Source organism: Plectropomus leopardus, chromosome 12 (assembly GCF_008729295.1).
Source record: "Plectropomus leopardus isolate mb chromosome 12, YSFRI_Pleo_2.0, whole genome shotgun sequence".
Taxonomy (NCBI): Eukaryota; Metazoa; Chordata; class Actinopteri; order Perciformes; family Serranidae; genus Plectropomus; species Plectropomus leopardus.
In genome coordinates, this window is record NC_056474.1 from 28,379,323 (window position 1) to 28,401,409 (window position 22,087).

Here is a 22,087-nt window from a genome sequence, read left to right on the forward strand (position 1 = left end):
AAACTACAGCTAAAATAGGCCTGTAACAAATACTGATGTGCTTCCCCAAACCTCGGGGCATACTCTTATCATACGACATGAAATTCAAGTTAGCTTTTTGTCTGACAATAGGAGGTTGATACAATGGGTCCATTTAGATGCATACCAATATTCCACTACTATTGTGAATATGACAATATTCTGAATTCGATGAGGGTCATAAACGGCATACTCCATTTAGACATTATGAATTAGGTCTTTTTACGAATTCAACATGTTCTGATTTGCCAGTGTATTTCTGGTATTAATAGCATTATTTAGACATGTATACAGCACACTGTGATTATTTATCTCCATTATTTTCTGGGGGAACGGGGGGGCAGGCTGTGCTCGTGCAACACATTTTTGCTCCAGACTCCTCACATTTTGTCGCATGTACAATGGATTTTTGTGTCTGTTGTTGACGTTCTGGGACGCCACGTCAATTTACACCTGTTAAATGCATGTTGCCTTTTCAAAATACACTTCCATCTTCGAGCAAATGTACAGTTTCTGTTCATTAGATGCATACAGTCTTTCAAATTAAAAGTATGACGGTACAATATTCCCCTGTTTAACTAATACACATGGTTAGTTTCAGAAGAAAAACAAAAATCATTATTTATTTACATTAATATGGGAAGCATACACAGGCCTCAAAGATAAAGTCCCGGAGTATTCTGTATATTTTGCATGTAAAGCCACTCAATGTAGTGCAGCCTTTGTTGCACACTGCAGACCCACAGTACGATAAAGTCCCTCTTTTCTCACCTTTGGACTGAGATTTCTCCCAGGTGGTAGACTAGATAAAACAAATTGAGCTTATGTGGCCACATGGTGCTGACAAATTGGCGGGTTTCTGCTTTGAGCCAGCATAAATAATGAACACTGGCCAACAGCTGCCCATACAAAGCGAGGCCAACTGACTTACTCATTACCCATCTCAAAGTGGTGCACATCCAAAACATCAACAGTCTCTCTTGCTGGTTCAGTGACTTTTGAAAACACAGGCAGTGAGCTGCAGGAACCGAATGACACAAATCCAAGAGAACAACATCGTTTTGCACCTGTGCCAGCACGTGGATGGTGACATTTTTTTATGTACGTAGCATACGTAAAGTAGTCTAAAAGATATATTTTTCCTGTTTTTCTCAGAAACACTACTAAAGCTGGCATCACTGGTTGCCTGGCAACATAAGCCTTTTTCACAATGCTCCAACTGTTGGTGCCTGTTTATCATCAATAGCCAAACTCTTGATGTGGGCATTTCTGGGCCGACGTACCTGTCTCAACTTTGGAGTGGTCGGTCCTCTCTGTCACCTTCTCCTGGCTAATGAGGTAATCGACGATCCGCACGCCGATTGGCGGCTCCGTGTGGTTCCACTCCATGATGACCAATGAGCTGCTGGGCTCGTAGGTGTAAGACAGCTTCAGCCTGGCAACAGAGTGACAGAGATGCAAAACCACAGCCGCTGAGTGAAAGATGTTGTCAGCAAACCAGTCTCATTACCGTAATTGACAGCTAACATCATCCCCCTGCGTTCCGCAAAAGTGCAACCCAATGAAAACACATCCTGCAATGTCACAAACACTTCTGTCAACAGAAAATACAGCCATTTAGACCTTGATGTCTGACTTGGCTTCCTCTAAAGCAGGGATCTGCAGCTATGTAGCATTGAGACCCATGTGTACAGAGGTTTTCATGCCAACCGATCAATACAGCAGCTCATTTCATTGATTAGCACTCCCGAACCGGACAAGAGAGATAAATCAATGGTCGCTATAATCATGGATGCATTATAAAACTATGGGCCCCTGGGCACAGACACATAACACTCAGCAATCCATCCACGGCTGCAATATTTACTTGCAATAAAATTCGGTGTACACATGCATCCCTATGGCACATTACTTGAGATCAGTGCAGCGTGAGATAGAGTTCTGCCAGTGAAATGACGGATGGTATGTGCTCAGAGGTAATATTGTTCCAAGTTACTAACATAGGTTGGGGAAGTGGGGCGCAGGTGGGCAGCCCGTCTGTGCCAAAAGCGCTGGAATCACACCGACACCAGTCATCGATTACATCACCTTTCCCCGAACACCACAGCATGCTCATCATCGCCTCCTGAAGAGCCTGTGCAGAGAGAGAGACACAAAACAATGCTAAATTCAAAGCACATGTCATATTGAAGCACAATGTGGATAGCAAGAATGAAATTCTATCCTCACATCAACTATTTGATATCAAATTTTATATGAAATGAGGACAATCTTTCTTTTATACTATGTTTTTTATTATTTTGGGGCATTCGGTGCTTAGCCTGGATACCTTAAAGAGATAACAGGAAATGAGGTGAGGGAGAATCAGAGGCATTGCACTTCATAGTCTGTGCCATGTTTTCTCATATTGTTATATGTGAATTTTTTTTTAATATGGACATTTTTTAGTTCACAAAAATTTCATACAATTTTGGGTTTATCACACATACACACACCCGCAATATCCGTGACATCCATCGTGCATGTCTATCCGGACTATTTCTCTTAAACCACTATCAGTGATGGAAAGTGCAAAGAGTGCAGCACTACAAAATTCATTTACACCCATGTTGCAGTGCATCTTCCACACATCATGATATTAACCCTTTGAAAACCTGGGTTGACATCATTTTTCTTGTGCTGAGCTCAGACACCTTTCACAAGATATTTGACCATTGAAAGTGAAATGTGTTCATTTTTTTTTAAACATAGGGCCAAAAGGCTGTGACCAAATTGGCAAGAAATGTCTCTCAAATCACTAAAAATTAGTTTTAAAAAAAGAGGAGAGGATTGTCAGAAAATACTCCAAAAAAGGGGTAACTGTCCAGAAAACTCTTTAAGTGTGTGTTAACACTTTACTTGGTCATTTTCTTGTGTTTCTTTCACTTTTTTTGGCTTATTTTAAAGTAATTATATTAGTTTCTTTTTTCCTTTTTTTACAATCGTTTTTGCTCATTTCTGTTCCATGTCTTGTTTATTTGCTATATATTATTATCATCATTATAATCCATGAACATTAAAACCTAGGAGAAGACATCAGACAGACATCTTTTCTGTGTTATCACTCTTGGTTCTGGAAAAAGGATGAAAAATAAACTATTCAGTTCGGGCAGAGAGTAAAATGGTCACCAAGAGAAATTTTTGTGTTGGCTCCATTTCGGAAATGTTCAGGGCCCCCAAAGTACAAGTGTACCAAGTTTTGTGCTTTTATGAGAAGGTGAACTTAATTTTCACATATCACCTGGACAACTAAATCTCCTCATGGTGACCTTTTTGTAATTTTGTCTGCTGTTTATATTTAAGCTTGTATGACAAACAATGGATTATTATGTCTTATTTTGGGTTACTCATGTGTACCTGATGGCCGTGGCCACACCCTCATAAGAGGTTAAGTGTAGGGCTGCAACAACGAATCGCTAAAATCGATTATAATCGATAAAACCGATTTTTTTTTACACATGACATGCGCGTTTGTCCGCAGAAATAGACAGTGGAGATGGTGTTTTGATTATTATATTGACTCTATGCTACCTTTTACTGCTGTTTAAAAATCTCTCTCTGTCACAGAGATGAGGAAATACAAAGACGGCTGTTCTACTCCAACTTCCTGGCTTCCCTTTCAAAACAAAAGCCCTCTGACAGCATCTCTGTGGACAGAATCCAATCAGTTGCTGATACAAGGCATTTTATTTTGAAACATTTACAGGACAGTGTTGTAAGCTATGCAGGAGCTTCCACGACTTCATAAATGAGTGGAATTTGTGCTATAAATGTGGAAATACAAAACTAATATCTGTGGGCCGTGACGCAGCAGCGATGTTGCCACGCAGCAGCAAAAACACTGCATGTGTGAACACCACAAGCACGACACACGCCGCAGTTCAGCGCGGCTGAAGTCAAACTGAACATACATCGTTTTTTGTCGTAAGGAAATTTAATGGTATGTTGTAAAAGCTGTCAACATTTAGTTTTGAATTGTTTCATATTGATTTTTTTAGTTTTTTATTATTTATAATTTAATATTATTTTGACAGCTCAGGGATGTTCAAGCAACCGCCTGTTTATGCATTGCACTTTTTGTTCTGTTGTCAATGATAATCTGTTTTTGAGCAAAGTGATGGGAGAAAACACATTTATTTTATTATTATTTCTATTTCTATTTTTTTTTAAATCTGATTCATCGATTAATCGAAAAAAACGACCGGTTAATCCATTATCAAAATAATTGCCCTAGCTGAATGATTCACACACTCACCCACACCACTTATATGACATACAATAGAGTTTGTTTAGTTTAAAGTTACAAGCACATAAACGGCTCTCCAAAGTCCTAATTAGGAGTGGAAAATTTTGATGATACCCGAGTTGTGATGATTGCGCAAGATATTTAAAATTCTGTAACAGAATTAGGAGTTAAACATTTGTTTTTTTAACTTATTTTTAGATCATTTTCTTGTACTTTTTACTAATTTCTTGCAATTTTTTGGGTCATTTCTTACTTTATTGCTAATTCCCTTCTTCGCATGTTTTAGACAGAAATTGAGGCAATTTGCTCAGGGTTTCAAGGGTTAAATAACAATAATGTAGATACTTATTGTAGCAATGGTAGTAAGCTGTTCCACAGAGATGATCCTCTGTATATCAATAAATGTAAAAAAAAAAGAAAAAAAAAAAAGCCAAAAAAACTCATATCAGTTCATAAGAGTTGAATACATTTATGTACACACCTCTAGTAGTAATATGAAGTACAAGCCAAAAAGTAAAATATATATAATCAAAATGTTGCCTGTTCATGGTGTCTATAGCAGCAGCTGCACAGTCAAACACAGGCAACTTCCAAACAGCCTTTGTCAATAACAGCAGCTGTATATCTGCCTGAGCTTGTGGATGAAAGCCTGACCCCCCACGAGCGAGGAAAGCACCACGTCGACCTTTCTTCCTGCTTGAGGAGTAGAAGCGGTAACAACGTGCGGCATCGATGGAGTCAAATAAGTCACAGCACAGCACGGCAGTACGGCACAGCATGCTGCCAGCAGAGGAAGGCGAGATACTCCAAAAGGAAAAGACTTCACTGTTTCTATAACCTCGTTCATAATTTGGCCGCAACGTTTTCCAGCCCTGGTGGATTGTCTACATACAGTCACAAACGCACGGTGGCTCAATGCTAGGATTTTTAAAAATGTTTTTTTGTAATATTAGCTGCAAGTTAAACCTTTGAAATCTACACAAATTAACATGGGAAGAGCGCATTGAGCAACAGAAGAAGAAATGACCCAAAAAATAACAAGAAATTGGCAATCAAGACTTGATGTAAAGTGTTAAAAAATTATATATTTTGGAATCATAATTTTAAATATGTAGTAATAATTACACATATAGCGTTTCACCCTGTATTTTTCCTTTTTCCCTAGCTTTTAACTAAAAACAATTATTTCTTTTTTTAATGCCAACTTGCACATTGCCTCTTCCCCATGTTTTTGAAAGACCTAATTTGATCAGGGTTTAAAGGTTTAACCCTTTGAAACCTGAGCAAATTGGCATGACTTCTTTCAAAAACATGGGAGGAAGACAATGTGCAAGTTGGTATTAAAAAAAAGGTTCACAAACTGCAAGAAATAATCCTTTTTAGAAAATGTTTAAAAAGCTAGGGAAAAAAGAAAAAAGGGGAAAAGCTATATGTGTAATTATAATTACATAGTTCAAATTATGTTTCAAAAACATATAATTTTTAACACTTTTCACTAAGTCAGCCAATCAATAAAACTTTGCCAAAAAATTACCTTAAAATTAGCAATAGAAAAAGTACATAAACAAACAAGGAAATGGTCTGAAAAAAGTGCAAACATTTTAAAAAATATTATATATCCTGAAACATATTTTGAATATAAAATTCTAATAATCCTAAATATAATTTATGGACATTTTTCCTTATTTTGGGGGGATACATTTGTTGTTATCTCTCTTTTTTTGCTCAGTTTTCAAAGGTTTAAATACTAATTTAAGGTGTCTGAATGCAGCACAACAAAAATCTATGTCAATACAGGTTTTAAAGGGTTTAAGACTTGTTAAAGTTAGATTAGAAAAATCCATAAAAGTTAGATTCTAAGACACAAATGCTTCTTTCACAGGAAATATATGGTCCTATTTTGAGGGCACCACAGAAAATGATATAAAGGGTTCTGTCAGAAATTGGCGTTGACAAACACTGTACCCACCTGGTAGGTCTCATTGTTGGACACCAGTTCGTAGATGGGCGCGGCCTTGGTGATCTGCAGCAGGACGGGCTCGGACTGCTGCCGCCCCTGCACCACCCTCGGGCTCATGTGGCAGAGGTGACAGGAGCGCGGGCACTGGCCTTGACTGTTGCAGTCCATACGAACTCCTGCCGCCATGCGCTTCGCACCCGTGTCCAGCAGACTGGCGATGTACGCAGGGTAGGTCAGCGTCCTCGGCTCCTTGTCGCGCTCCTCCGACTCCTCCGAAGGCGAGTTACCTGATAGACGAAAATTGGTTGATTAGCACTTTTTTGTTTTATTGTGACCCCTAACATCAAATGTTTGAGACATAATCAAAAAGTGATTTGCCCAAAACACAGAATAAAAGCAATAAAACATATCATGGGAAAATGTTAAGAAAGCAGATAAAGTAGACAGATGGTCACATGTTCCTAATGATGAGATCAGGGAGCGAGGGAATGAGCAAAAGTGTACTGAGAGAATATAGCAACATGGCAAATCTACAAAGCATGAATGTGTTCCCATATCTCCCTTCTAGAGACTTTTTTAGCTTCTCTACATCACAGGCAGAATACATGAGCAGGAGTGTAAATATTTGGGCCACAGCTACAAAGAGCTCCGTGTTCCCTCGAGCAGAGAAGGTGAATGTGGAGGCCTGTGTTGAACAATGAAACACTTACATTGTGTTAAAGGGACTTTGCTGTTAAGGGCTGTTATTGATCTTAATGATTTATTTCCCCGCTCAGCTTATGGGACTTAAATTTCGCTCTTCAAAAACATTGACAACTGATAAAGATACAATATTAACGAGTGAGATGAAACCAGGGTCTTCCCAGCTAGCCGGGAACATTTCCAGAACATTGGCTAACGTTACCTTCAAGTTGCAGCATTTTAAAGAAAACATTTGAATCTAGTGTTCAAAAGAATGTTTTAAGGATGTTTATCATTTCAGATAACGTTCCTGTAAGGTTAAATGCTGCCTAAGACGTAATGTCTTAACTGCAACATTCTGAGGACGTTTTGGTGAGAAGTGATTGATCATAGTGTTCTTTTTATAAAACGATCCCACAATGTTACATGAGAACAAAGGAAGAATGTTTTTGAAGCAACGTTCAGAACAAGTTATTGAGGACTGAGATTACAGATGTTTTTTTTAGATGAAAATGTAATGTAATGTGATGTATTGACTATATATATATATATATATATATATATATATATATATATATATATATATATATAACATACATATATTTAACATCATTTGATGTTTGTCCAAACTTTAAGAAAAACATTCATGGAACACAAAGAAAACTTGCCATTTATAACATTAGTAAAACATTCAGTGGTTGCATTTAAATGTTCCCAGAACGTGTTTAGAACCAAAAATTGCTTGCTGGATTCTCCTTTTTCTTACAATACGTTGAACATACATAAGCCTATTTTGTATTAGTGAATGCAGAAATGTGTGGTGGAGAACTACTTTTTGCTCCACAACATTTATGCACCAAGTTTAAATAGTAGTTTTGTTAGTCCATAATACTTGTTATGTACAAACCTGTTAGACAGGTGCATATGTACCGTAGCCTTCTTCCACCAGGATGAAAAAAAAAGTGTAGGTCATAACAATAAGAAATTTGCTCAAAATATCATAGTATCGCAAAAACAATGCATAATAAAATAAATAAAAAAATTACTGACAAAATAATCACAAACTTTTCCAAAAGTAATTACTTATCTGAAAATAACGATGCAGTTTCGCAGATTAATCACTTATTTTAAAATGCCTCAGAATTTCTAATGAGAAATGTTCTCATTAAGAGTAACTCTCAAAAATGACTTATCTCAAAATATTCTCTCCATACTTTTTCCCCATGCCCAGATCCCCAAAAGCAGTCAGTCAGCAGGCCTGATTAAGTCACCTGTGCCTTACTAGTCTAAGTGAAGCGGTCAGTTAGGTGTTTAATCTCCAGTCACCAGTGAAATGTCTCAAAATTATAAACCAGGTTTTGTGTTTGTTTGTTTGTTTTTTGCATTTTGTTGTCACCTGGTTTATGCCTTCTCTCTGCTTTGTCTATTGCAATAATATTGATTAAAAAAATAAAAAAAGTAGTTGTAGCAGTTGTGCATGACCATCAGTGTGGCCTTCTGGTCCACCTTCTCCTCCCTGCTCTTTTTACTGTATCATTAAAGATTTAAAAAATAATGTGAAAATCAATAGTGAGCAAAAATTCTATGCAGAAATTAAGACAGAGTGGGTCTATTCCTAGCATGAAGCTAGCTAGCCGGCCACAGGTAACAATGACATTAGCATTTTCGTTTACCGAGCTTTACCGGTGTCGCATTAATTTGACATTATTTAGCGAACATTATCGACAGGCAGCAGCGTTACTCAACTCACCCGGTTTGTTCTGAAGAAGGAGCGCAGAGTTTGGGGCCTCTCGCTGGTTGGTTTGCTGAACATTATTTGAGGTACTTTAGTTAAAACCGTCAGTTCAGAGCGGAGCTGCCGGCGCACGTTTCAACTGCGTCATCGATCACAACAAGACAGCGCGTGCATGCTGCAGCACATTCATGGTGCGTTTCATGACTGCTCGGAAAAACGAGGTACAACATGTTGCAAATGAAGGACCCCCAAATTGGATTAGCCTCTGGTGCCGACCCCCTGCTGCATTTTTTTTTTTACATTTAATTTATGGCAACTATCAAAAATCACACACACATACAACTTCATTTTTCCTTATTTGATTAATAATAATAATCAGTCTTTCCTCATCAATATTTCTTGTCATTTGCAACGGTAGTATTAACAGTAAATATATTTTCTCTTTTGTTATTTATTCATTACATTCAGTGTGTCTTTCTTCTGTTGTGAACAGTCCTCGTCGGGGGGGGGGGGGGGGGGGGGGGGGGGGAGATGTCTGTGGTGTCACTGTAATATCCGACGTTTTTGCAGGTCCGTGAATGCAGTGCAGCATGCTAAATTATTTTATCTCCTTCACAGCTGAATGTCACTGGTGGGGTGGATAATTGATCTGTTGACAAGTTCACAGCTGATCAAATCGAAGGATGAGAGAAGATATTTGCAGATTTGTGTATGTGAAAGACAGTTTTTGGCCCAGCAGAATTAATGGTTTAGTTTAACTTTTAAGGCGCCTTACGTTCTGCTGCATGTCTCTTACTCTACTGAATAACCCAACGGTTTATATATTTTAATACTACTCCGAATTAACGGTCCAGCTCCATTCATTGAGACTATGGTGGGACAAACTAAACTATGGCGGCCCACCATACTCTCGGTTATTTTTTTCAATATTCCCCCTTTTTTCCCACAAGTTTCTGCGGGCCCCCTAGCGCCCCTGGAGGCCCTCCAGGGGGTCGCGGCCCCCACTTTGAAAAACAGTGGTCCACCTAACTCCAGAGCCAGCAAGCCACACCAAGAATCCCACATCTTTGGAGTGGTACAGTTTGTAACTCTACGCAGTATCACAAAAATAAAGTCTTCTCTCAAAATCAGAACTTTCTTAAAAATATAACTTGCTTATTGCAAAATAAATAGTAACTTACTTAAAAAAAGAAGAAAAAATCTCGTATCTCAATATATTGACCCAAAATGACTATGTAGCTCAAAAATAACTTAGTATATCAGAAATATATCTATCCAAAATTAATAACTAAATATCATTAAAATAATGACTTAATATCTCAAGAATATTGACTAAGCTTTTTCAACATGACTTAGTGTTATTTGTCATTATTTTGTTTAAGGAAGGCATCATTTTGAATAAATGTTTCATTATTTTGAGCCATTAATCATTATTTTGAGATGCTAAGTCATTATTTTGAGAAAGTTTCTTATGTCTTACAGGATTTAAAAAATATATATATTTTTTTTTTTTTACAAAGGCAGAAATGGGCTTCCATACATCAAGAGATGAAATAATTTAAAAAGAAAGGATTAAGCTCCAACACACTATCAGCACTGACTTTATTAGGGACACAATGTTTTAGTCAAAAACCTTTGTCTGGCACCTGATGCCACTTTTGATTACCCTTTCGGCAAAAGTTTGTTGAGTTGAATGCAAATGTGTGAATCAAATATTTCCGATTAAATGTTGTTTTGCCTGAGGCAGAGTGGGACATCCACTCGCTGGAGAAGAGGGAAAAAAACATGTTTAATGCGGAACTTTGACTGCTATTTTTCTCTTTTAAAAGGGGGGAATTGCTCAGATTACCATTTTGGGAGACTTGCTTGGCTGGGAGAAAACACAGGCAATTTAAAAGCTCAAGCACCAATTAGGGAATAGACTGGTTGTGCGAGCTGCCTTTGATGGAATACAACTCAGGTTTATGAGCCATGGGCGAGCGTACCAGCTCAGGGACCAACGCACGTGTGCACAAGAATGAAGGTGAAGAGAAGGCAATTTTTCTTAGGATAAAATATAAATAATTCCGGCGCTTAAATGTGTACTTTTTGTTTTGCAAGTTCTTTAAAGTGATCTTTTGCACTTTCTTTTCCTGTTTGCTCGGTTGGAACAGATGCTTTTGTTTGTGAAACCTTTTGGTGTCAAGATGTATGCTTTGTAAGAATAGAAATCGTCTAAATAAAGGTTATTCTACTTATGTTAATTGAGATAAACATACAAATCTGAACACTCAATACCTCGACACAAACTCCATTTCTCATACACCTCATGTTTACACCCCCATCCACCCCATTTCTTGCACTTACAAATGTCGTCAAAACAATATCTGTTGGACTTTGAAATTAACATTATAAGCAGACAACAATTAAAAGCCAGGAAGACGGCATCAGAATATCTCTATGGATTATCATAATGAGTGTGTACCTGCGTTGTGTGTGTGTGTGTGTGTGTGTGTCTGTCTTGTTTATGTCAGTGTGTGTCACTTGCCATTAAAAAGATATTAAGAATCGACAATAACAATATTCAGTGTTTGCTTCTGCGTTAATTAAGGCCTTGTTGATGACACCTCGTCTTCCACACATCTCTGACATGTACACACTTCATTTTGTCTGACACCTACGGAGTCATTCACAGGTTTTCAGAGTCATGTCAAGATTATTACAGTGAATTTAATTCAACTCTGTAATGACCGTAAAAGTTTCTGGAGTAAGTAAAAAGAAACACTCGAGAAAATACTGTATAATGCTTCAGACTTTTGGGGTGAATCAGGATCTCAATTCACTGAAAATACTCCTGTTATGACCTTAAAGAGGTTTATTTTACAAGGTTGATGAGATATTTCAAACAGACTGAGGAGGTTGTTAAAAAAAAACGCTTTTTCTTTCTTTTTTTGTGTATGTTAGCCCAAATCAGTACTTAACCCTAACTCTAATCCAAAACTATCCTTAACCCTTTGAAATCGATGTCAGTTTTTTGTGCTTGCACCTTTCACAAGCCATTAAAAACTTTGAGCAAATTGCTAAGGTTTCTTTCAAAAACATGGTGGAAAAAAGCAATGAACAACTTGATTAGAAATGCTCCACAAATTACAATTAATTTGAAGGTTTAGAAAATTAATTTTTTCAAAAGCTAGGGGAAATGTCTAGGGAAATGAAGAAAAAAAAGGCCAGGGAAAAACTGTACTTACCATTATTATAATTATATAATTTAAAAAATATACTAGAGAATTATTAGAATTTCAAACTGTTTCAGGGCATGTCTCTTTTTTTGTTGTTGCTTATTTTCAGGTAATTTTCTAGTACTTTATGCCAACTTTCAAATTGTGGGGTAATTTATTCTTAATTTGCTTATCACATTCCTCTCATGTTTTGAAATAAATCACGCCAAACAACCAAGATTTCACAGGGTAAGATTTCTTTCAAACACAAAAATGGCAATGGGCAACTAGCCAATACATGTCTTACAAATTGCAAGAAATTCTTAAAGGGTGACAAAATAATAAAATAGACAGAGAAAATAATTAAATATTATAGACTTATTTTTTTTTTTTTAAAAAAAAGGAAAATTTAAAGAAAACTGCATTTATGTTTCTTATAATAATGATTAAAATGATGTTAGAGGGATACGTTTATTTAGCACAGGTCATTTTCAGGTCTTTCAGGTCATTTTCTTGTTTTTTTTGTTTTGCTTTTTAAAAGTAATTCTCAGGAAATTGTCTTGTAAATTTTATCTTTTTTTCTTGAAAGAAATCAGGCTAGTTTGTTGGGGTTTCAAAGGGTTAACCTCTATGAGCTGATTTAGAAAAAATAGAAAATGCCAACTTTTAGCCCATTTATATATATAAACCCATAGGTCAGATCTGTGGGACTTAAATATTAAAAAAAAAAATCAAACCTAACAAAATCTAGCATAACAAAGAGAAAGAGAGACCCTGAGCCAAGCTCCCACTGGCAGACTGGAGTACTGCCCTCAAAGCACAAAAAGATATGAAGGAAATAATAGAAATAAAGCCAAGAAAACCACTCAGAGCACATTAATAAACCAGCAAAGCCAACCAATGAATCATTTCAGAATGCTGCCAAGAAAAAGACCACAGTGCACCTGGGCCCTGGAAATAAATTGACAATCAAACTAAAGTACAGGCGAAAGTAAAATTCAAATAAATGCCACACAGGAGCAGAGTGAACACATATCAACCCAAAGAAATCTAATAAGCTAAACAAAGACAAATGACACCCAACCAGGGAAATTTAAAGGCTATTTTCTCATGTGTTTCTAAGTGGCTAATGGGAAAAACATTTTTTTAAATTGGTCCGGTATTGAATGAGTGAAAACAGGCTGCCATGTAACCACTTGGGCCATATGAGACTGTCAATTTACGTCCACATATAGTGTTTGATTTGTTTTTCTTTTCTCCGCACTGACAGGCTCACATTGTTAGACTAAGGGTCTGACACCATTTTAGAAAGGATCCCTACAGAGATAGAAGTTTTTGTTAAAGAGTAAGATCCTTTTTGGTTAACCAGAAACAGCTCCAAAAACGCTAAACCCAAAAGCACCAGACTCCATTTAGATAAACTTTTATTCTAGCTTGTATAGAAACACCATCTTTTTGCATCTAAGTGGGTGAATTAAAACTTTATTTCAACCAAACCAGGGCCATGATTGTTGGAACAATGGAAAGATGAACCAAGATGGCTTTTGTTCATTTTAGTTTGTTTGCTTGACTTTAAATGAAGTGTCTTTTACAATGATAAAATTACTGTATATTTAAATGGAGTCTGGTGGGTTTGGTGACGGCTGTTTCTGGTTAAACGAAAAAGCTCTACCTCTATAGAAATTCTTTCTATAATGTTGCGAGACACTTAGAATAATATTGTGAGCCTGTCAGTGACAAAACCAAGCAATTTTAGTGGACAAAAATTGACAGTACACAATTGTCCCTAATGGATACAATGCAGCCTGTTTTGTCACATCAGCTGCAGTGGTGTTGCACAGTAATGGATCAGTTTGAAAATTTGTTGCTCCTATCAGTCACTTAACCTTTAAAAACTTGGTTTGAAATCAGTTTTCTTGTACTGCATTCAGACGCCTCTCACAATGTACTTCACCCTTTGAAACTGCAGATAATTTGTACATTTTCTTTCAGAAACATGGGGGGAAAAGACACTGACAAACTTGCCATGAAATGTCCTACGAAAAAAAACAAACAAAAAAAAAAAAAAGAAATTAGGAAAAGCTGACAAAAAAAAAAAAATCTGAATATTTCTTTAAAAAAAAGATCAAACAATAGGGAAAAACACTAAATAATTATTATAATTACATCCTTAAAATTATGTTATGGGAAAAAAAATCTCTCTCTATATATATATAATGTACATATATATGTTTTTCTGCACTTTTTTACTTCCTTTTTTGGCTTATTTTCAAGTATTTTTAACATTTATTTATCTATTTTTTACTTTTTTGTGCCTATTCTAAAGTAAATTTCCTCTAACTGTATGCTCATTTTTGGGCCATGTCTTGCCGAGTTGGTTATTGCCTTCTCCCCATGATTTTGAAGGAAATCAAACCAGGCTAATCAAACACAAAACACAAAACAATAGGGCCCAGATCTAAAAAAAAACAAACAAAATCAAAACAAACCCAAAGTTAACATTTAACAGTAGGTGTAATGAATGACAGTCTGGAAACTGGTATTTATCTGTACACAAACACCACAAAATCAGAACATGCTAATAACATAGTTAATTTGTAATCCCTCTTTTTATTTGGGGGTCCCTTTGCATCTTGTTCCTGACCTTGAACTTGCAACTTCGAGGTCCTCTGATTGGGTCACTGAGACAAATCGACAGATACGCCTTTACCACTCATAGGGATGTTAGGTAAATGAGGTCTGATAGAGGGGCGAATCACATCAGAGGAGAATGAAATCAAAGTCTGGACATTCACACATCTTGACCCCTGGGTGGCGTTGGTGTGTGCAGGTGCGAACATAAAACGTCTGAGTAGAGGCGCTCTGCAGGCCGTGACTCCGGCTGACTAATCAAAGGCGATAAAGGAGAAGATTAGGCTTGTATTTGTGTAAGTGGGTGGGTAGAAATAAATCAATGAGAAATAGAGAACACCTAGGAAAAAAGTCTAAAACCCCATCGTGCGATTGTGTGAGTGCACTGACGCTTGTGCGGAAAATATTTGCATTCACAGACCTCTCCATCCGTATGTTGCCAAGGATGTCGGCGTCCTTGCACTCCTGACCGGCCAAACTTTAAACTATCCCTGTCAAACTGGCTCACTTCCCGCTAATCAGCTCTCATCATTCTATCTTCACTTGCCACCTCCTGGCAGATGGAAATTAAATGTGGCAGTTATATTAGGACAGCTGGGTGCCTTTAAGGGCAAAGAAGATTGGCAATGATTAGTTCAGTTTAGTTTTGGTTTAGGTCAGTGTCAGCTGGGACCGCGCGGGGATATTAAAACGGACGAGCAGCTTGGCCTGAAGACACCTGATGGCATAGCATACTCAGCGGCATATTATCACACTTAGCCCCCTGCAACTGACTGCATATTTACAATTTAGGGTAAGTATATAGCTAGATATAGAGATTTTATGTATGCACTCAAAGCAAGGCTGTTCTTTTTTAGAGAAATGGCGCAGTAATACATTTACAAATTAAAAGTTGAACTCATAAGAAATACAATGCAATCTTACTGAATTTAATACACTATGACTGAATTTGGTCTGGACCAATAGCTGTTAGTGGTGATCCTTAAGACACCTACTGTAGCAGGACCTACTGTTGTGAGTACTGTGCCAGATGTTTATATTTCTTTCTGCGTGTCAGATTTTGTCACTGTGGCCACGTCACAATCAATGTAGTCAAAAAACTTTACAATTGTGTAGCTGAAATCACAATGAAGGTCAACTTTGAAAACAGATGTGGCCTGAGCAACGGCTGTTATGGCCAGACGACACCAGGCACATCCACATGCAAAGCAAACAGTCACTTAAGAACACGGCCGAACGGAAACGGTTTTGTGCACATGAAATGCTGAAGAGCAGCGTCAGGTAACGATGCTACTGGTGACTATGTGAAGTAAGGAGCATAAATGCACTTATGGGGTGGATGCCACAAACAACTGGCTTTTGTGCGGGACTCTGGAGTTCATCCAAATATGGGGAAAAATATATATAAAAAAACATGTAATTATCATAACTTTGCAATAAAGGCTACAGAAAAAATGATATAATAATTATAATTTTTATTTTACTTAGCACTTTTTCAGGTTATTTCCTTGTTTTTTGTTTTTACTTTTCTTTGTTTCCTTTTTTTAAAAAATTCTGATAATTTTCTTGTAATTTTTCACAAATTTTCTTTGCAAATATTTGGGTCATTTCTTAAAAGGTTGCTCATTGCTTTCTTTCCATGTTTTTGAAAGAAAACCATTTTGCTCAGGTTTTAAAGGGCTAAACACTGACGCATGAAGATACCTAAAACGTCATGAGTAGATGCAGAAGGTCACTGACAGACCGTGTGACGAGTTGAGATGAGAACTTGCTGATACTTCTCTTAAATAGTCATAATTACCGTTGTTTTGCACATGACAACTGTTGTTCCCTTCAACAGGGAGGAAAAAATAACTCTCCAGAACATTTTGTGAAAAGCCTCTCTTGACCACTCAGACACAGACACATCAAGAGTCACTTTAGATTCCCCCAACCAGCTCCTTCGCTGGAGAGCTGGTGGAGTATTGAACTCCAAGGGTGAGTAACTGCTTAATGAGTGTTTATTTCTCCACAGGCTGCTTTACCATTTTATGAATTTCAATTTCTGTGATAAAGCTTATCTGAGGTGGCACTAAGCATGTCTCCAGCACCTGATAAGAGGGCTTTTAGACGGACTTTATGCTCATCACAATATTACAAAATTTAAAAAAAAAAGGGCTACTATGTGAATCAGGCAGGAGAAAATACACCTGGCATTTATATGCACATAAATGCTGCTGTACATGAAACGCTGGATGTCTTAAGGAACACGTGGAGGATAATATGGGTTCCTTTGTATAGATATCTTCATTCCAGCTACTCGTCTTCTAAAGGTGAACTGTGGGTTGCTGCTGCGAGGTAAGATGTTATTCTCTCTAATACTCAGGCTGTTTTTTTTTCTGTCGCACAAAAGAAAACAAGAGAGTACCATCTTCTTCTTTGAACTCCCCTTAATGTTTTTCTCCTTTCGTCATTCGCAGCTTTTCTTTGTCTCTTTTAACAGCGTCTCCTCTCTCTGATTCCTCTTTCTCTCTCTCTCCTACCCAGTAAAACCCAGTCACACCTATTTTCACAATGCATGTGTGGTATAGTGTGATGGAGCAAAGCTTCAATATTGCATTACTCTTCTGCATCTCCCTACCTAAAACAAGAGAAACAATCTCTCTTCTTTCATATTTCCTTGCACATTCTCTGCTTTTGCACTTTCCTAAAACTCTTTGACTCACTTTCTCATTTCCCCCTTTTCTCTTCTGTCAGTCTTTAGCCTGTGTAAAGTCTACAAGGTCAATTTGCTCAGTTATCCAAGCATCTAAACTGCTGTCTACTTCAGCCCACGCACACAAACACACACCTGCTTTTAGGGGAGCCTAATGACTAGCAGTACATCACTTTGAAGAGAATACATCTCTGGAAAATGCAAACACACATGCACCAAGCTCATTAAATGTAATGCGTATCTGACAAGCCAAAATACAGAGAGATAACCTCCTTACCCTTCTCTGCTTTGTACTGTACTTTTAGAAATATAATTTTGGATGTGGACTATTGAGTGTGATTTATTTCTGACCGTAAGGGGTTTAAATCTACGTATCAGTCATTCATTTGTTTTTCAAAATAAAACTAAAAGAAAAAAAAACAAAAAACAATATTTGCCTCCAAGACCAAAATGATAAAAACAGATATTTTTTTTCCCCAGTCTCCGATTTTGTGCTCAAATTATTTTTTTAAAAAAAGAAAAAAATGTAAAACAAGCAAGTTTTGTGAAACCCTTATCAGTTTAATTTTTCATATCAAAAATCATAATTTCATATCAATTTTTTTTCTCGTTTGTCAAATCAATGTAGAATTGAGATTTCGAAGTCTTTTTTCTAATTTTGTTTATAAATTGTAAATTTGTGAAATGTTGGATAGAAAATTGAGAAATAGAAAATATGTCGTTTCTATTTTTGTGTTGCGCTGCCTGAGAGGGCTGGCTCTATGCGCAAGATTCTAACTTGCCTCTGATTGGCTGGCCGTGGTGGCTTGTCCCAACTGCATTCAAGGATAACATTCAGTCATTTATTTTGGGGTTTATTTTGAAAAAAAAAAAAAAAAAAGAACTAATGACACATGGATTGGGTTTTAGCAGTTGTTTTGTGACCCTATGTGTGTGTGTGTTTGTGTATGACTGAGTGTTAAGGGTTTTCAGTCCGTCTTTACTTCTAAAAGGGGCAAATTTGTACTTAAATCTTAAACTAGCTCAATGTTTACACAGCGGGTTACGACTACTAATCAATATCATCAATATCAGCGATAGTTTAATGACAATGTGCAGTGTTACCCGTTATGTTTGTAGAAGGCAATTGCTATAACTCTTGTGGGAAATTTATTACATTTGTGGGATTATTACATGAAAAACTGCAGATTTGTATCATGTTTGTGGTTTATTACATAGGCGGGTGTTACAGACAAACCCACCCACGTGGGCAAATGGCATGGGGCCCTTACCCATGGACAATCTTATCAGCCAATTTACTGCCCACATGGGCCCACAAAAATGTGAGCTGGCTGGGGGCTTGGGTAATGACAGCAACAGGTTTTAAAAAGGAGGAAGAATGTGTGGTATAAAATAAGATGATGTATATGATTCTGCTGCATCAGTTTGGAATCTATATTTAAATATTAGTCTGACAATATTACAATGCTAAATGACTGGAGCACTGTACAATAAAACTGTGGTGGCGGTGAGGGTTAACAGTTCATCACAACAGAAGGCTCAGATATGGCCCGAGAACCAATCTTTGATACCAGCTGAGACCTAATAGGCGTCACTAAACTGTAGACACAGGAGCGGTGCATGATGGGAAACTCGCAGCATGAGCATGTATTAGGATATGTGTTAATCCATGGGTTTGTGTGTGTGTGTGTGTGTGTGTGTGTGTGTGTGAAACTGGGGATTTGGTGCTGCTTTGACCCGTGCTGTACCAAGTGGAATGACTCATCATACACAACAGATGGAGCTCAGAGCTATTCAGATTCATATAATACCTCTCCATCTACCATTTCCTCCCACATTCCCCAGCGAGAGATGACTCCTGCTCAGCCACGACCGACTGACTCAAGTCGGTTCTCGTATTTACAGAAGTATACTTTCCAGTCTATAAATGTTTCTGGGTGATGGGGAGAAAAAGAGGAAGGAGAGACACAGGGGAGGGGGGAAAACATGTTTAAGCATGTGATCTTCACATGTTGCTTGTGTTAAAACAACATGGCGTTTTGAATTCAATTTGCGCAAAAGCGCAATTTTTCCGCTTCTTGCCAGCCCGCCGATCCTTTCTATTATATCGGCTTTCATCAGACTTCTTTGTGAAACGATGACACATTAAACCATCATTCATCTTTGTGATCAAAGAGTGATGATTTTACCCTCTGACACCATCAGACTCATTTTTTAAAAGGAGGCTTTTAAACTAAATGCCTGACTCCGTGCTCCTGCATTTCCCAGCGTGAACCCATCTCTCCTCCACCATGTGCAGAATACCATTTACTGTGACACCACTGACTCTGGGAATTAAGTAGTACCTGTTTCTAGCCACTAGATGATGCTGGTGGAACACTGGCGAGTTTCAGAGCTATCAGTGTGCATGCTCCACTGTTCAGCAGACAAAAGCAGGGCAAATCCTACCTAACCTTTTTAAATGTGCTTGGCCGAGATGAACATTATATGGTTATGGAACGTAATCATGAGCCGCCGTTGATCTGAGAGCGTCGGAAATCAAAGCAGGCAGTAGCTTAGCAAATGGGAAAGCAACGAGATGGAAAACTGCATTAGAAAAGGGGGGAGTTTTGGTGGGATCCCGCCTATTGTATGTAGAGGAGAGAAATGATAAACAGAATTAGAGGCAGCAAAGAGGAAAGCGAAGGAGACGCAGATAAACAATACTGCTGTGTGTCTGTCCGCGTGATACATTCTCAACTCCAAAACCTGCGAAATGGAATACATCAGAGTGCTTAAACAAATCTGTGTGACAGCAAATCTTCTTAGATGTGTTGTGCACTTTTTTTTTATTGCGCGTGTGTGTTTGAAGCTTCCCAGGCAGCCACATGCAGCTTGTACCTGATAATTCGTGACAGCAGGGGCGACGCTCTGCCCGTATCCAGCTGAAGCAAATTGTAAATAATAATAATAAAAAAGTGTGCATCATTCCTCAGCTGCGAAGCCACGCTGAGATTCGGCGTGATTGCTTCGGCGTGGAGGATATGAGCGAGAAAGAAGGCCAGGCAAAGGGAAGACATTTGTTTGTGGTTGTGTTAGTGCGGGAGGCAGTGAGGGAGGGAGTGAGGGAGGGAGTGAGGGAGGGGTAGGAGCAGAGAGAATTTGTATGTTTTTCTTGTAAGAAAGTGATAAGTTGAGATGAGTGACAGAGAGATAAATGTGTGGGTAGGGTGGCAGGATATGCATTAGCATGTGTACGCTCTGCTCTGCAACAACACTTGAACTCCCGAGTGAATCAGTGTCAGCGGCACAATCAGCCACTTCAACAAGACAATCAGCACCGACGTGCAAATTCCCAGGAAGCGGAATACATTAAATATATCTATGAAATAACATATGCAACTGTAGAATTTATCCATTAAATTCACCTCTGGAGGAGATGACAGCCGGGGCACTGCACTAAAAATAACTGTTTTTTTTGTAGTTTTTTTATTGGTTATCTTTCCATAATCTATTCATCATATTTCCACTGTGCAGTAGGCACATTAACTCTTTGCAACATTGTTTTAACTCTACTATAATTGGTGCAATAATTCAACTGCTGCAATATTCAGTATAGTATAGTTGTTTTTCTTTGTCTTTCTTAGTAATTTCTTTACCTGTTTTTTTTTCCAGTTTTGTTTGTTCCAATTTTTTTTTTTTTTTTTTCCTGAAATGTGCTTTGTGTGTTTTTGCGTATGATTTTTGATTCAACTGTGCTATCCTAGTATCCTAATTTATTCTTACCAACACTACTCAAATGCATATTTAACATTTGATGCACATATTGTACATATTTCTTATTTCTATTAATGTTTATATTGTGTTATGCATTGTAGCATAGATTTCTAAACTTTATATACTAGTTGTATACATTGAAATATAACATTGTGCACATTGTTAGTTATAGTTATATAGCACTTTTAAAAAACAGAGTGTACAAAGTGCGTTGACAATCAAAACAAAGCAGAGGCATGAAACCCCAGAAGCAATAAAACAACAGAAGCCAGACAATAATGCCGAGCTAAAGCCAGACAAGAATTAAGGAAGAATTAACAAGAGATTAGAGGCAAAAAGATATTAGCAAAATACCAAAACAAAATAAGAGCAGTAAAAACAGAATATTAACACTACTACTACTAAAACACAAATTAAAAGATAACATCAAATAGAAGCAAGTCTATAAAAATGGGTTTTAAGAAGTGATTTTAAAAAGTTCACTGATTCTGAGAGCCTTATTCCTTGAAGCAGTTCGTTCCAAAGCCGAGGGGCCACCTTACAATTTAAGCATCGACTTTGGAACAGCCAGTAGGGCCCCACCCGAGGATCTAAGGGTGCCAACTAGCTAGTTTTATACACTGAAATGTAGCATAATGTAAAAACTTTCATATTTCTAAACTCTATATTCTAGTTTTGTACATTAAAATGTAGCATAATGTACATATTTTTGTATTTTTTACCCACTTTACATGCTTAGTATATTATACATATTTTATGTTTTAAATATCTAAAATACTAGTATTTTATCTACATTTTAGCATAACACACATATATATATATATATATATATATATATATATATATATATATATATATATATATATATATATATATATATATATATATATATATATATATGTATGTATATATATGTGTATATAGTGTGTGTATACATATATATATATATATCTATAACAGTGTCATTGTCAGCTCTGGCATCAGCCCCTTATGTTTTATGCAACTTAAGTCAATAAAGATTTTAATAATAATAATAGCATAATAAGATAGATAATAAGATTGCATGTGTTTTGTTTATATTAGTAAAACTAAGATAACAAATACTTTAAATACAATAATTTTAATCAGA

General features: G+C 37.2%; 1 protein-coding gene across 1 annotated transcript in view; it reads right to left on the reverse strand.

The window, feature by feature from the left end:
- astn1 (astrotactin 1) overlaps nucleotides 1-22,087 on the reverse strand; it is a 502,578-nt gene that overhangs the window by 55,831 nt on the left and 424,660 nt on the right. The window contains 3 exon segments of the mRNA XM_042497522.1: nucleotides 1,302-1,453; nucleotides 2,019-2,152; nucleotides 6,273-6,550. Coding sequence (XP_042353456.1) covers nucleotides 1,302-1,453; nucleotides 2,019-2,152; nucleotides 6,273-6,550 — 564 coding nt within the window.